Source organism: Dendrobates tinctorius, unplaced genomic scaffold (assembly GCF_039654945.1).
Source record: "Dendrobates tinctorius isolate UK_male_01 unplaced genomic scaffold, ASM3965494v1 ptg000130l, whole genome shotgun sequence".
NCBI lineage: Eukaryota > Metazoa > Chordata > Amphibia > Anura > Dendrobatidae > Dendrobates > Dendrobates tinctorius.
The window spans coordinates 4,432,331-4,447,432 of record NW_027361798.1 but is presented as its reverse complement, the minus strand read 5'-3'; the positions used below and the strand labels follow the sequence as shown (position 1 = coordinate 4,447,432).

The window sequence follows — 15,102 nt, the reverse complement described above, 5'->3', positions numbered from 1 at the left end:
AGGACACACAGAATTGGAGACATTTCACATCTTCTGGTGCCTTTTAAAGAGAGATGCCAATTTGCAGCCTGAAAATTTCTATTTACTATGGGAAAGAAAAGCTAAGATAAGAACCTTTAGAAAAAATAATGTATTCATTTGGTAAAGTAGCCATGGTCCAGTCACAAACAAGGAATTAGAATATTAACATGAGAGGCTGGTCTAGAAATCTGATCTGCAGGCTAAACCTATAAATTAGGCCCGTACACAAAGTTGTTCACAGACTGAGGGGCAGCCAAGCTGATGTGAGCCATTTCATATCCCCCCCATGGAGCAGAATACCAGACTGAGAGTTCGATATTTCTGTAAGTTTCTCCATTTTGTTTTTATAACTGTTTGCATATTTGTCTGTCACTTTTTATTTTAACATTTTATATCCTTTTATTGTAAGCATTCTACCTTTTCCATTAAAGCTTAAAACATTAAGAAGTTTGAACCTTGTATGCTCTAAAATAATCCATAGCCTTAGGGTGTGCGCTCCTGGTGATTGGCATATAGTAGTAGTACTTCCGGGACTCATCGTCGGTGTGTTCAGTGAGTGGTGGCAGCGTGTATGAGCAGGGTGCTTGGTCTTTGTTGGGGTGTGATTTATCCTCCCATTGCAGCATAGGACCGAGGTTGAATGCTGGATTGAGTGAGAGGAGATAGATTAACCCTTATAGGTGCAACTCCAAGTCACATGCTGAGAAGCGGGTACGTGACACCCTGTATTTAGATCCATCCATTCTCCTATCACCTTTGAGCAGCTTCCCTGCCCAAGAAAAATCTCCCCACAGCATAATGCTGCCACCACCATGTATGACAGTGGGGATGGTATTTTCAGTGGTATGTGCAGTATTAGTTTTCCACCACACATATAATTTTTCTTTTCCCCAATAAGTTTTCCTTCATTGCCATCTGACCAGAACCCATTCTTCCACAAATTCGCTGTGTCCCCAACATGGGACTTCTTAAGGATATAAAAAATATGAAAATAAAAAATGACATACAAATAGGCAAAACAGTTGTAAAAGGGAGAAAACTTAGAAAAATATCTAATTTTGCAGTCTGGTATTCTGTTCCTTGAGGGGGATGAATATGAAATGGATCACATCAGCTTGGCGGCTTTTCCTCATCTGTGAACAGCTTTCTTTTTGTATGGGCCTAATTTATAGGCTTAGCCTGGAGATCAGATTTCTAGACCAGTCTCTCATGTTAATATTCTAATTCCTGGTTTGTGACTGGACAATGGCTACTTTACCAATGAATACATTATTTTTTCTAAAGGTTCTTGTCTTAGCTTTTCTTTCCCATAGTAAATAGAAATTGTCAGGCTGCAAATAGGTCCCATTTGGCTTCTTTAGCCCCCATCTCCTCCCTCTCCTGTCCAGACTTAGCATTGTCACACTTCAATAATACACTGAAGAATGCCCTAGATGAAGCAGCACCTTCTACACGCAGAAAGACCCGACACAGACAACGGCAGCCCTGGCACACAACGCAAACATGCTTCCTTCAGCGCTGCTCAAGGTGTGCAGAGCGGCAGTGGAGAAAATCTCTCTTAGCAGAAGACTTCATCCACTATAAGTTCATGCTCAAAACCTATAACTCTGCCCTTCATCTGGCCAAACAATCCTACTTCACCACCCTCATCACCTCACTATCCAACAACCCAAAACGACTTTTTGAAACCTTAAACGCCCTCCTGAAACCTAAAGTACAGGCCCCCATCACCAACCTCAGCGGTGAGGATCTGGCCACCTATTTCCTAGAAAAAATCAGCCACATCCATCAGGATATCTCAGCCCAATCTCCTCAGTGCCTGGATCCCCTTCCCTGCCGCATCTCAAGCTCACTAGACATCTTTGAGCCTGTTTCAGAAGAAAAAGTTTCCAAGCTCCTCGCCTCTGCTCAGCCTACAACCTGCAACAGTGACCCCATTCCTTCACAGCTCCTGCAGTCTCTCTCACCAGTGGTCACCACTCACCTGACTAAAATATTTAACCTCTCTTTCTTCAGGTATTTTTCCCTCCTCATTTAAACATGCCATCATAACCACTTAAAAAGCCATCCCTGGACCAGAACTGCACTGCTAACTACAGACCTGTCTCTAACCTTCCCTTCATCTCTAAACTCCTGAAACGCCTGGTCCACGCCCATCTAACCCGCTATCTCTTTGATAACTCTCTTCTCGACCCCTTACAATTCGGTTTCCGTTCTTTACACTCTACTGAAACTGCCCTCACTAAAGTCTCTAATGATCTACTAACAGCTAAATCGAAAGGTCATTACTCCATGCTGATTCTCCTGGATCTCTCTGCAGCATTCGACACGGTGGATCATCAGCTCCTCCTCACTATGCTCCGCTCTATAGGCCTCAAGGACACAGCCCTCTCCTGGTTCTCCTCCTATCTCTCTGACCGCTCCTTCACTGTATCTTTTTCCGGCTCCTCTTCCTCTTCTCGTCCCCTTACTATCGGGGTCCCGCAGGGCTCAGTCCTAGGCCCCCTCCTCTTCTCTTTATACACTGCCCCTATTGGCAAACAATCAGCAGATTTGGGTTCCGGTATCATCTCTATGGTGATGACACCCAATTATACGCTTCTTCCCCTGACATCACCCCTACCCTAATTCAAAATACCCAGGATTGTCTGTCTGCTGTCTCTAACATCATGTCCTCCCTCTATCTGAAACTAAATCTCTCCAAAACTGAACTTCTTGTGTTTCTCCCCTCTACTAACCTCACTCTACCTAACATCGAAATAACCCTGGAGGGTTCAACCATAACTCCCAAGCAGCATGCCCGCTGTCTTGGGGTCATATTCGACACTGAACTTTCCTTTACTCCCTATATCCGATCACTCACTCGCTCTTGTCACCTGCATCTTAAAAACATCTCCAGAATCCGACCTTTTCTCACCTTTGAAACTGCTAAGACTCTTACTGTCGCTCTTATTCATTCTCGTCTGGACTACTGCAACTCTCTTCTGATCGGTCTCCCTCTTACCAAACTTTCTTCTCTCCAATCCATCTTGAACGCGGCAGCCAGGGTCATATTTCTGTCCAGCCGCTTCACCGATGCCTCCATCTTGTGCCAGTCATTACACTGGCTACCTATTCACTACAGGGTCCAGTGTAAACTCATCTCTCACCCACAAAGCTCTCCACTGTTCTGCACTGCCTTATATCTCCTCTCTCATCTCTGTCTATCGCCCTACACGTGCCCTCTGTTCTACAAATGACCTAAGACTAACATCCCCCGTAATCCGAACCTCGCACCTCCGTCTCCAAGACTTCTCTCGCGCTGCGCCAGCTCTCTGGAATGCACTTCCCCAGACGATCAGACTGATACCTAGCCCCGACCTATTCAAGTGCGCTTTGAAAACCCATCTCTTGAAACAAGCCTACCACATCAACTACTCAGCAAGCTAACTTTGCCCTGTTCCCTCCTTCCAAATATTATTCTGAATCTGCACCCTACTATTCATCTGTCCCCACACCCTCCATGCCTGCGATAACTGCCCCTGATACTTGACTATTGCACACACACGGGCTGATGACCGGATCATGCAGCTTTATATGAAAAGCCCTATTATAATTGCCAGACCTGAATTAACAAGCACTCTTCACCTGCCGTGTCCCCCCATTTCCTTGTAGAGTGTAAGCTTGCGAGCAGGGACCTCACTCCTAATGTCACTGATTAAATTGTCTTAACTTGTATTGGATTTATTGTCTGTACATGTCCCCGCTTAATTGTAAAGCGCTGCGGAATATGTTGGCGCTATATAAATAAAAATTAATATTATTAAGGCATCAGAGGTGTGAACTGTCCCAATTCTGGGTCCGCAGGAAGTCAGAGACCAGGAAACTGCCTCTTCTCAGGATAACCTATGCTGTCACCTCTGTGAGACCTGCCGCCTATGGACAGATGCTAGTTAGCTGCCGGCCGTACATCGCCTGCAAATACATATTTCCACTATACAGGGCAATTCTGGAGGAAAACCTATTAGAGGTTGTGTGAGACTGGAGACTGGGGCGTAGGTTCACCTTCAGCAGGACAAAAACTCTAAAACCTCCTGCCAGAGCTCCAATGGAGGGTACAGACCCGAGCATGTTCCTGGGTGTGAACGGCGCAGTCACCGTCCAGATGTGAAAATCACTGATCACAGACGTCTCCATCCAGTGTCACTGAGCGAGAGCGCAAAGAAGAAGGGGCAAATGTCACCTCTAGATGTGCAAAGCTGGAGAGACAGACCCCAAAAGACTGCAGGCAAAGAAAAGTGGGAGAGACAGACCCCAAAAGACTGCAGAGAAAGGTGGGAGAGACAGACCCCAAAAGACTGCAGAGAAAGGTGGGAGAGACCGACCCCAAGAGACTGCAGAGAAAGGTGGGAGAGACAGACCCCAAGAGACTGCAGCAGAGAAAGGTGGGAGAGACAGACCCCAAAAGACTGCAGCAGAGAAAGGTGGGAGAGACAGACCCCAAAAGACTGCAGCAGAGAAAGGTGGGAGAGACAGGCCCCAAAAGACTGCAGCAGAGAAAGGTGGGAGAGACAGACCCCAAAAGACTGCAGCACAGAAAGGTGGGAGAGAAAGACCCCAAGAGACTGCAGCGAAAGGTGGAGAGACAGACCCTAAAAGACTGCAGAGAAAGGTGGGAGAGACAGACGCCAAAAGACTGCAGCAGAGAAAGGTGGGAGAGACAGACCCCAAGACACTGCAGAGAAAGGTGGGAGAGACAGAGCCCAAAAGACTGCAGCAGAGAAAGGTGGGAGAGACAGACCCCAAAAGACTGCAGCAAAGAAAGGTGGGAGAGACAGACCCCAAAAGACTGCAGCAGAGAAAGGTGGGAGAGACAGACCCCAAAAGACTGCAGAGAAAGGTGGGAGAGACAGACCCCAAAAGACTGCAGAGAAAGGTGGGAGAGACAGACCCCAAGAGACTGCAGAGAAAGGTAGGAGAGACGGAGCCCAAGAGACTGCAGCAGAGAAAGGTGGGAGAGACAGACCCCAAAACACTGCAGAGAAAGGTGGGAGAGACAGAGCCCAAGAGACTGCAGCAGAGAAAGGTGGGAGAGACAGACCCCAAAAGACTGCAGCAGAGAAAGGTGGGAGAGACGGAGCCCAAAAGACTGCAGCAGAGAAAGGTGGGAGAGACGGAGCCCAAAAGACTGCAGCAGAGAAAGGTGAGAGAGACGGACCCCAAGAGACTGCAGCAGAGAAAGGTGGGAGAGACGGAGCCCAAAAGACTGCAGCAGAGAAAGGTGGGAGAGACGGAGCCCAAAAGACTGCAGCAGAGAAAGGTGGGAGAGATGGACCCCAAAAGACTGCAGCAGAGAAAGGTGAGAGAGACAGACCCCAAAAGACTGCAGAGAAAGGTGGGAGAGACAGACCCCAAAAGACTGCAGCAGAGAAAGGTGGGAGAGACGGAGCCCAAAAGACTGCAGCAGAGAAAGGTGGGAGAGACGGAGCCCAAAAGACTGCAGCAGAGAAAGGTGAGAGAGACGGACCCCAAGAGACTGCAGCAGAGAAAGGTGGGAGAGACGGAGCCCAAAAGACTGCAGCAGAGAAAGGTGGGAGAGACGGAGCCCAAAAGACTGCAGCAGAGAAAGGTGGAGAGATGGACCCCAAAAGACTGCAGCAGAGAAAGGTGGGAGAGATGGAGCCCAAAAGACTGCAGAGAAAGGTGGGAGAGACAGACCCCAAGAGACTGCAGCAGAGAAAGGTGGGAGAGACAGACCCCCAAAGACTGCAGAGAAAGGTGGGAGAGACAGACCCCCAAATACAGCAGAGAAAGGTGAGAGAGACAGACCCCCAAAGACTACAGCAAAGAAAGGTGGGAGAGACAGACCCCCAAAGACTACAGCAAAGAAAGGTGGGAGAGACAGAGCCCAAAAGACTGCAGAGAAAGGTGGGAGAGACAGAGCCCAAGAGACTGCAGCAGAGAAAGGTGGGCGAGACAGACCCCCAAAGACTGCAGAGAAAGGTGGGAGAGACAGACCCCCAAATACAGCAGAGAAAGGTGAGAGAGACAGACCTCAAAACACTGCAGAGGAAGGTGGGAGAGACAGACCCCAAAAGCCTGCAGCAGAGAAAGGTGGGAGAGACAGACCCCAAAAGCCTGCAGCAGAGAAAGGTGGAGAGACAGACCTAAAAAGACTGCAGCAAGAGGTGGTCTTATAAAGTACTGACTCGGGATGAATACTAATGCACGGCGCAATATTCAGATTTACATTTGTATAATAATTAGTACACCCCGTATCATTTCTTTCACTCGTCACAAATTCTTATTGTGTTTGTGTTATTATTTATTTCTATAGCCCCATTGGTTCCATGGTGCTGTACATGAGAAGGGGTTACATTCAAATTACAGATATCACTTACAGTAAACTAACAATCACAGACTGATACAGAGGGGAGAGGACCCTGCCCTTGCGGACTTACATTCTATGGGATAGTGGGGAAGGGACAGAAGGTCGGGGGCGCAGCAGCTCTGGTGGTGATGAGGCGGCAGCACGGGCGGTGGTGAGGCGGCAGAATGGTCATTGCAGGCTGTAAGCTTTCCTGAAGAGATGGGTTTTCATGTTCCGTTTGAAGGATCTGAGGGTGGTGGATAATCGGACGTGTTGAGGCATGGCATTCCAGAGGATAGGGGATATTCGGGAGAAATCTTGGAGGCGGTTGTGTGAGGAACGAATAAGTGTGGAGGAGAGTAGGAGGTCTTGGGAGGGTCGAAGATTATGTGAGGGAAGATATTGGGAGATTAGTTCAGAGATATAGGGAGGAGAAAAGTTGTGGATGGCTTTGTAGGTCAGTGTTAGTAGTTTCAATTGGATTCATTGGTGAATTGGGAGCCAATGGAGGGATTCGCAGAGGGGAGAGACAGGGGAGTAGCGAGGAGAGAGGTGGATTAGTCAGGCAGCAGAGTTGAGGACAGACTAGAGTGGTGCAAGAGAGTTAGCAGGGAGGCTACAGAGGAGGGTGTTGCAGTAGTCAAGGCGGGAGATGATGAGGGCATGTACAAGAGTATTAGTAGATTGAAGACTGAGGAAGGGACGGATTCTGGAAATATTTTTGAGTTGGAGGTGGCAGGAGGTGGCAAGAGATTGGACGTGTGGTTTGAAGGACACGGCAGAGTCGAGAGTTACTCTGAGAAAGCGGATTTCACGTGTGGGAGAGAGCATGATGCCGTTTACCAAAATAGATAGATCGGGTAGGGAAGATACGTGAGATGGAGGAAAGATAATGAGTTCAGTTTTGTCTACGTTGAGTTTTAGTAAGCGAGAGGTGATAAAGGAGCATATGGCTGATAGACACTCCGGGATTCTGGACAGCAGAGAGGTGACATCTGGGCCAGAGAGGTAGATCTGAGTGTCATCTGCATACAGCTGGTACTGGAAGCCATGGGACTTTGAGTTGTCCTAGGCCAAGAGTATAGATGGAAAAAAGTAGGGGCCCCAGGACAGAGCCTTGGGGGACTCCAACAGAAAGGGGGCGGGATGAGGAGGTAGTGTGGGAGACACTGAATGTGCGGTCAGAAAGGTATGAGGAGATCCAGGACAGGGCGAGATCTTTGATGCCAAGGGAAGAAAGAATCTGTAGCAGTAGGCAGTGGTCAACTGTGTCGAAGGCAGAGGACAGGTCAAGAAGGAGGAGGATGGAGAACTGTCTGTTAGCTTTGGCTGTGAGTAAGTCATTAGTAATTTTGGTCAGGGCAGTTTCAGTGGAGTGATGGGGGCGGAAGCCAGATTGGAGGATGTCAAGGAGGAAGCTAGATGAGAGGTGGGAGGAAAGTTGAGCATGGACATGCTGTTCAAGGAGTTTGGAAGCAAATGGGAGCAGTTAGTGAGGTTGGGGAGCAGGTGGGAAGGGATGGGGTCAAGTGCACAGTTGGTGAGGCGTGATTTGGAAAGGAGATGAGTAAAGGCCCCGTCTCACTAAGCAATCTCGGTAGCGAGATCGCTGCTGAGTCACAACTTTTGTGACGTAACAGCGATCTCACCAGCGAGATGGCTGTGTGTGACAGCGATCAGCGAGCGGCCCCCCTGCCGGTATCGCTGATCGCTGCAAGAAATCTCTGGACATTTCTTTGGTCGCTGGTCTCCCGCTGGCCAGCACGCATCGCTGTGTGTGACAGCGGGAGACCAGCGATCAGGTGTAAAAAAATAATAAAAAAAATAAAAAATATAGTAATTCTCACCTTCCGATGTCCCGTTCAGCCATCCCGCCTCTCTCCACGCTCCGGTCCCAGTGATCCTTTGCACGAATGACCGCGAGACTTTGTTATCCCGCGAGACTGTGACATCTCGCGGTCATTCGTGCAAAGGATCACTGGGACCGGAGCGTGGAGAGAGGCAGGATGGCTGAACGCTACGTCGGAAGGTGAGAATAACTATATTTTTTATTTTGATTCTATTTTTTACAGGATGGCCAGCGATGCCGGGCGCTCGGCATCGCTGTGCTGATCGCTGGTGAAGCTGTCTGTGTGACAGCTCACCAGCGATCACATAGCGACTTACTAGCGATCCTGACACCTTGATATCGGTGTCGGGATCGCTGGTATGTCGCTTAGTGAGACGGGGCCTTAAGCTCTCCTTCAGTGATGTTGGAGAGGGAGGTTATTAGGGAGGGGCAGAGGTCTGGTATGTGGAGCGGTTGAGGTGGTGGAACTGTAAAGGTTTGTCTTGTTTGGTTAATCTTGATTTTGAAGTAGGTGGCAAAGTCCTCAGCAGAGATGAGGGGAATTGGAGGTGGCAGTGGTGGGCGGAGGAGAGAGTTGAATGTGCTGAACAGTTGTATTGGGTTGTGGGATAATGAAGATACAAGGTTTGTGAAATAGGTCTGTTTGTATCAGAGATAATCTCAATAAATTAGACTTCAGTTTGTGGCTGCAATGTGGAAAATGCAGTGTGTACAGCGCTGTGCGTAGAAACACTGGGGACTCAGAAGGGTTAATAGATTATTATCAGTGAGCAAAATACAGAGGAAGAGAAATGTGAATCCCGTCACTATCTGGTGACCCCCCCCCCCCATAATCAGTATCTGGTGACCCCCCCCCCCCCATAATCAGTATCTGGTGACCCCCCCCCCCCATAATCAGTATCTGGTGACCCCCGTCCCCTCCATCATCAGTATCTGGTGACCCCCGTCCCCTCCATCATCAATATCTGGTGACCCCCGTCCCCTTCATCAGTATCTGGTGACCCCCATCCCCTCCATCATCAGTATCTGGTGACCCCCATCCCCTCCATCATCAGTATCTGGTGACCCCCCCTCCATCATCAGTATCTGGTGACCCCCGTCCCCTCCATAATCAGTATCTGGTGACCCCCGTCCCCTCCATCAGTATCTCGTGACCCCGTCCCCTCCATCAGTATCTGGTGACCCCCGTCCCCTCCATCATCAGTATCTGGTGACCCCCATCCCCTCCATCATCAGTATCTGGTGACCCCCCCTCCATCATCAGTATCTGGTGACCCCCGTCCCCTCCATAATCAGTATCTGGTGACCCCCGTCCCCTCCATCAGTATCTGGTGACCCGTCCCCTCCATCAGTATCTGGTGACCCCCGTCCCCTCCATCATCAGTATCTGGTGACCCCCATCCCCTCCATCATCAGTATCTGGTGACCCCCCCTCCATCATCAGTATCTGGTGACCCCCGTCCCCTCCATAATCAGTATCTGGTGACCCCCGTCCCCTCCATCAGTATCTGGTGACCCGTCCCCTCCATCAGTATCTGGTGACCCCCGTCCCCTCCATCATCAGTATCTGGTGACCCCCGTCCCCTTCATCAGTATCTGGTGACCCGTCCCCTCCATCAGTATCTGGTGACCCGTCCCCTCCATCAGTATCTGGTGACCCCCATCCCCTCCATCATCAGTATCTGGTGACCCCCATCCCCTCCATCATCAGTATCTGGTGACCCCCCCTCCATCATCAGTATCTGGTGACCCCCGTCCCCTCCATAATCAGTATCTGGTGACCCCCGTCCCCTCCATCAGTATCTGGTGACCCGTCCCCTCCATCAGTATCTGGTGACCCCCGTCCCCTCCATCATCAGTATCTGGTGACCCCCGTCCCCTTCATCAGTATCTGGTGACCGCCCTTTGCGGTCGACCACCAGATGCTGATGACGGAGGTGAAGGGCTGTCTCCAGGGCGGCATTCATAGTTCCTCCATACACACGGTCCAGCGGCCCATACACACAAGGTTAATATGAGACCCCTGGTAAGGCCGTCTATTGGGTCTCCCGTCGGTGACTTGGATATGCTGATGGTGCCCAGCACAGTGCGGTGTAGTGATGTGAGCGCTGTCTGTCTCCGGCAGGTGAACGCGGTGGATCTGCACAATGCGGAGCACCACATGGCGGTGGAGGCGCTGCGCAGCTCTGGCAGCTCCGTGTCTATGACTGTGTTAAGAGAGCGGATGGTGGAGCCCGACAACCCGATCACAGTGACCCCGCTACGCCCCGAAGACGACTACAACCCACGGGAGAGACGCGCGGCTGCGCCATGTCTGGAGGAAGAGGAGCCGCCGCCTCCACGCAGCCTGCGCCTCTCCACCTGCCTGATGCGCAACGACAAGGGCCTGGGCTTCAGCATCGCCGGGGGAGTCGGCAGCACCCCGTACCGGGCGGGCGACGCTGTGAGTATATACCCAGGGTGCAGGTGGAGCGGACCTCATCTTCTTGGCGTCTGGCAGTCACAGTAGTGTGCAGTTGGAGCAGACTTCATTGTCTTGGTGTCTGCCAGTCGCAGTCGTGCAGCTGGAGCAGACCTCATCTTCTTGGCGTCTGCCAGTCACAGTAATATGCAGTTGGAGCAGACTTCATCTTCTTGGTGTCTGCCAGTCACAGTAGTGCAGTAGGAGCTGACCTCATTGTCTAGGTGTCTGCCAGTCACAGTAGTGCAGTTGGAGCAGACCTCATTGTCTTGGTGTCTGCCAGTCACAGTAGTGCAGTTGGAGCAGACCTCTTTTTGGTGTCTGCCAGTCACAGTCATGCAGTTGGAGCAGACCTCATCGTCTTGGTGTCTACCAGTCAGTAGTGCAGTTGGAGCAGACCTCATCTTCTTGGTGTCTACCAGTCACAGTAGTGTGCAGTTGGAGCAGACCTCATTGTCTTGGTGTCTGCCAGTCACAGTATTGCAGTTGGAGCAGACCTCATCTTGGTGTCTGGCAGTTGGAGAAGACCTCATCATCTTGGTCTCTGCCAGTCACAGTCGTGCAGTTGGAGAAGACCTCATCATCTTGGTGTCTGCCAGTCACAGTCGTGCAGTTGGAGCAGACCTCATGTTGGTGCCTGCCAGTCGCAGTCGTGCAGTTGGAGCAGACCTCCTCTTCTTTGTGTCTACCTGTCACAGTAGTGCAGTTGTAGCAGACCTCATCTTGGTGTCTGCCAGTCGCAGTCGTGCAGTTGGAGCAGACCTCATCATCTTGGTGTGTTGTGAGTTCATTTTCCCCTTCACTACTGAGGCCCGAGGAACTCCCTCTTCTGGTAAAGAAAGGTAGTGAGCCTGATTATCAAACACCTGAGGCTGATGATGATGACTGGCTGAGTGGAGTTACTGACTGGATATAAGGCTGCCGACGCCCTTCTGCCCTGCGGGTGACTTCTCTGTGGGATCCTTGGAGACCAGTCTGAATTCCTGCTCCTCTAAAGCTAAGTTTGCTGCTCGGCTTTTTGCATTTGTGCTTTGACTTTGTTTTGCTTTGTTTTTCTGGATTTCTGCCATTCCCTGCTGGGGTGTGCTGAATTCCTTTAGCTCTGTCTTCTGAAAATACCTGAGTGCTGATTTAGTTTTTGAAGCCTTGCTGCTTCAGGGCCTTTTTCATATCAGCTTGTTGGCTTATGTCTTTGATAGGGTTTTGGCAGATTGCAGACAACAGCCTTCCTGTCCTTTCCTATCTAGGTAGTTTTGGGCCCCGTCTTTGCTCAGTCTATCTTTCTGTCTGTGTTAGTGTTTTCATCTTGCTTCACCGTCATTATATGTTGGGGGCTGCCTATTGCTTTGGGGTCTGCTCTGGGGCAGTTTAGATTTCCCCTTTCTTTCTTTAGGCCTATTTAATTCTCCGGCTGTGATCGAGGGGTCTAGGGCATCGTAGGAACCCCCCACGGCTACTGCTAGTTGTGTTGATAGGTTCAGGGGTCTGCAATCTGATAGTTGCCAACTTCTCTGGTTTTCTGGACTTAGCTAGTATTTCTGTTTTTGCTTCCTACGGTGACTCAATCATAACATTGGTGTCTGCCAGTCGCAGTCGTGCAGTTGGAGCAGACCTCATCATCTTGGTGTCTGCCAGTCACAGTCATGCAGTTGGAGCAGACCTCATGTTGGTGCCTGCCAGTCGCAGTTGTGCAGTTGGAACAGACCTCATCTTGGTGTCTACCAGTCGCAGTCGTGCAGTTGGAGCAGACCCAGTGTCATCCCCCTGGCTTCTGGCTGATCCTCTCATATGTCTGGGGTCTGAATATAACCCGTGCCGTCAGGTGGCTCCTGGGACCGGAGTATTTTGGGAGAAGTGCTGAGCGTGGCTCCGTCCAGTCTGCAAGTCTCACTACGTGGCGGTGTACCGAGCCGTTCTTGATGTGAAATCTTCCTTCTCTTTCAGGGTATATTCATCTCGCGGATCGCAGAAGGCGGAGCGGCCCACCGGGACGGGACCCTCAGAGTTGGTGACCAGGTCCTGTCAGTAAGTAGCGTGCGAGGGGTTAATGTTAGTGGAGTCCCGCTCTAATAATGTGACTGCCGACAGTGGTCACTGGTGGTGGCGCTTGGTGCCGTACGCTGCCAACTACGTGCGGTGCCCGCTGCGGAGCAGGTGGAGCAGACCTCGTCGTCTGTGTAGATGTGAGGGGGTCAGTAGTGCAGGTGGGGAGGTCTTTATTAGCTCAGGCTTGTGCAGGTGGGGTGGTCTTTATTAGCTCAGGCTTGTACAGGTGGGGTGGTCTTTATTAGCTCAGGCTTGTGCAGGTGGGGTGGTCTTTATTAGCTCAGGCTTGTACATGTGGGGTGGTCTTTATTAGCTCAGGCTTGTGCAGGTGGGGTGGTCTTTATTATATCAGGCTTGTGCAGGTGGGGTGGTCTTTATTATATCAGGCTTGTGCAGGTGGGGTGGTCTTTATTAGCTCAGGCTTGTGCAGGTGGGGTGGTCTTTATTAGCTCAGGCTTGTACAGGTGGGGTGGTCTTTATTATATCAGGCTTGTGCAGGTGGGGTGGTCTTTATTATATCAGGCTTGTGCAGGTGGGGTGGTCTTAGCTCAGGCTTGTGCAGGTGGGGTGGTCTTTATCAGCTCAGGCTTGTACAGGTGGGGTGGTCTTTATCAGCTCAGGCTTGTACAGGTGGGGTGGTCTTTATTAGCTCAGGCTTGTGCAGGTGGGGTGGTCTTTATCAGCTCAGGCTTGTACAGGTGGGGTGGTCTTTATCAGCTCAGGCTTGTACAGGTGGGGTGGTCTTTATTAGCTCAGGCTTGTGCAGGTGGGGTGGTCTTTATTAGCTCAGGCTTTTACAGGTGGGGTGGTGTTTATTAGCTCAGGCTTGTGCAGGTGGGGTGGTCTTTATTAGCTCAGGCTTATGCAGGTGGGGTGGTCTTTATTAGCTCAGCCTTATGCAGGTGGGGTGGTCTTTATTAGCTCAGGCTTGTGCAGGTGGGGTGGTCTTTATTAGCTCAGGCTTGTGCAGGTGGGGTGGTCTTTATTTGCTCAGGCTTGTGCAGGTGGAGTGGGCTTTATTAGCTCAGGCTTATACAGGTGGGGTGGTCTTTATTCGCTCAGGCTTGTGCAGGTGGAGTGGGCTTTATTAGCTCAGGCTTGTGCAGGTGGGGTGGTCTTTATTAGCTTAGGCTTGTACAGGTGGGGTGGTCTTTATCAGCTCAGGCTTGTGCAGGTGGGGAGGTCTTTATTAGCTCAGGCTTATACAGGTGGGGTGGTCTTTATTCGCTCAGGCTTGTGCAGGTGGGGTGGTCTTTATTAGCTCAGGCTTGTACAGGTGGGGTGGTCTTTATTAGCTCAGGCTTGTGCAGGTGGGGTGGTCTTTATTAGCTCAGGCTTGTGCAGGTGGGGTGGTCTTTATTAGCTCAGGCTTATACAGGTGGGGTGGTCTTTATTAGCTCAGGCTTGTGCAGGTGGGGTGGTCTTTATTAGCTCAGGCTTGTGCAGGTGGGGAGGTCTTTATTAGCTCAGGCTTGTACAGGTGGGGTGGTCTTTATTAGCTCAGGCTTATACAGGTGGGGTGGTCTTTATTAGCTCAGGCTTGTGCAGGTGGGGTGGTCTTTTTTAGCTCAGGCTTGTGCAGGTGGGGTGGTCTTTTTTAGCTCAGGCTTGTGGAGGTGGGGTGGTCTTTATTCGCTCAGGCTTGTACAGGTGGGGTGGTCTTTATTCGCTCAGGCTTGTGCAGGTGGGGAGGTCTTTATTAGCTCAGGCTTATGCAGGTGGGGTGGTCTTTATTAGCTCAGGCTTGTGCAGGTGGGGTGGTCTTTTTTAGCTCAGGCTTCTGCAGGTGGGGTGGTCTATATTAGCTCAGGCTTATACAGGTGGGGTGGTCTTTATGAGCTCAGGCTTGTGCAGGTGGGGTGGTCTTTATTAGCTCAGGCTTATACAGGTGGGGTGGTCTATATTAGCTCAGGCTTATACAGGTGGGGTGGTCTTTATGAGCTCAGGCTTGTGCAGGTGGGGTGGTCTTTATTAGCTCAGGCTTGTGCAGGTGGGGTGGTCTTTATTCGCTCAGGCTTGTGCAGGTGGGGAGGTCTTTATTAGCTCAGGCTTCTGCAGGTGGGGTGGTCTATATTAGCTCAGGCTTGTGCAGGTGGGGTGGTCTTTTTTTAGCTTAGGCTTGTGCAGGTGGGGTGGTCTTTATTAGCTCTGGCTTGTGCAGGTGGGGTGGTCTATATTAGCTCAGGCTTATACAGGTGGGGTGGTCTTTATGAGCTCAGGCTTGTGCAGGTGGGGTGGTCTTAGCTCAGGCTTGTTCAGGTGGGGTGGTCTTTATTCGCTCAGGCTTGTGCTGGTGGGGTGGTCTTTATTAGCTCAGGCTTGTTCAGGTGGGGTGGTCTTTATTAGCTCAGGCTTGTTCAGGTGGGGTGGTCTTTA

The 15,102-nt window shown here is 50.7% G+C and overlaps 1 protein-coding gene across 18 annotated transcripts in view; it reads left to right on the top strand.

Annotated features, from left to right (window-relative positions):
- SCRIB (scribble planar cell polarity protein) overlaps positions 1–15,102 on the top strand; it is a 221,537-nt gene that overhangs the window by 80,108 nt on the left and 126,327 nt on the right. For all 18 annotated transcript variants that reach the window (XM_073543279.1, XM_073543284.1, XM_073543282.1 and 15 more), the window contains 2 exons: positions 10,345–10,662; positions 12,625–12,705. In XM_073543279.1, coding sequence (XP_073399380.1) covers positions 10,345–10,662; positions 12,625–12,705 — 399 coding nt within the window. The remainder of the gene's footprint in view (positions 1–10,344; positions 10,663–12,624; positions 12,706–15,102) is intronic.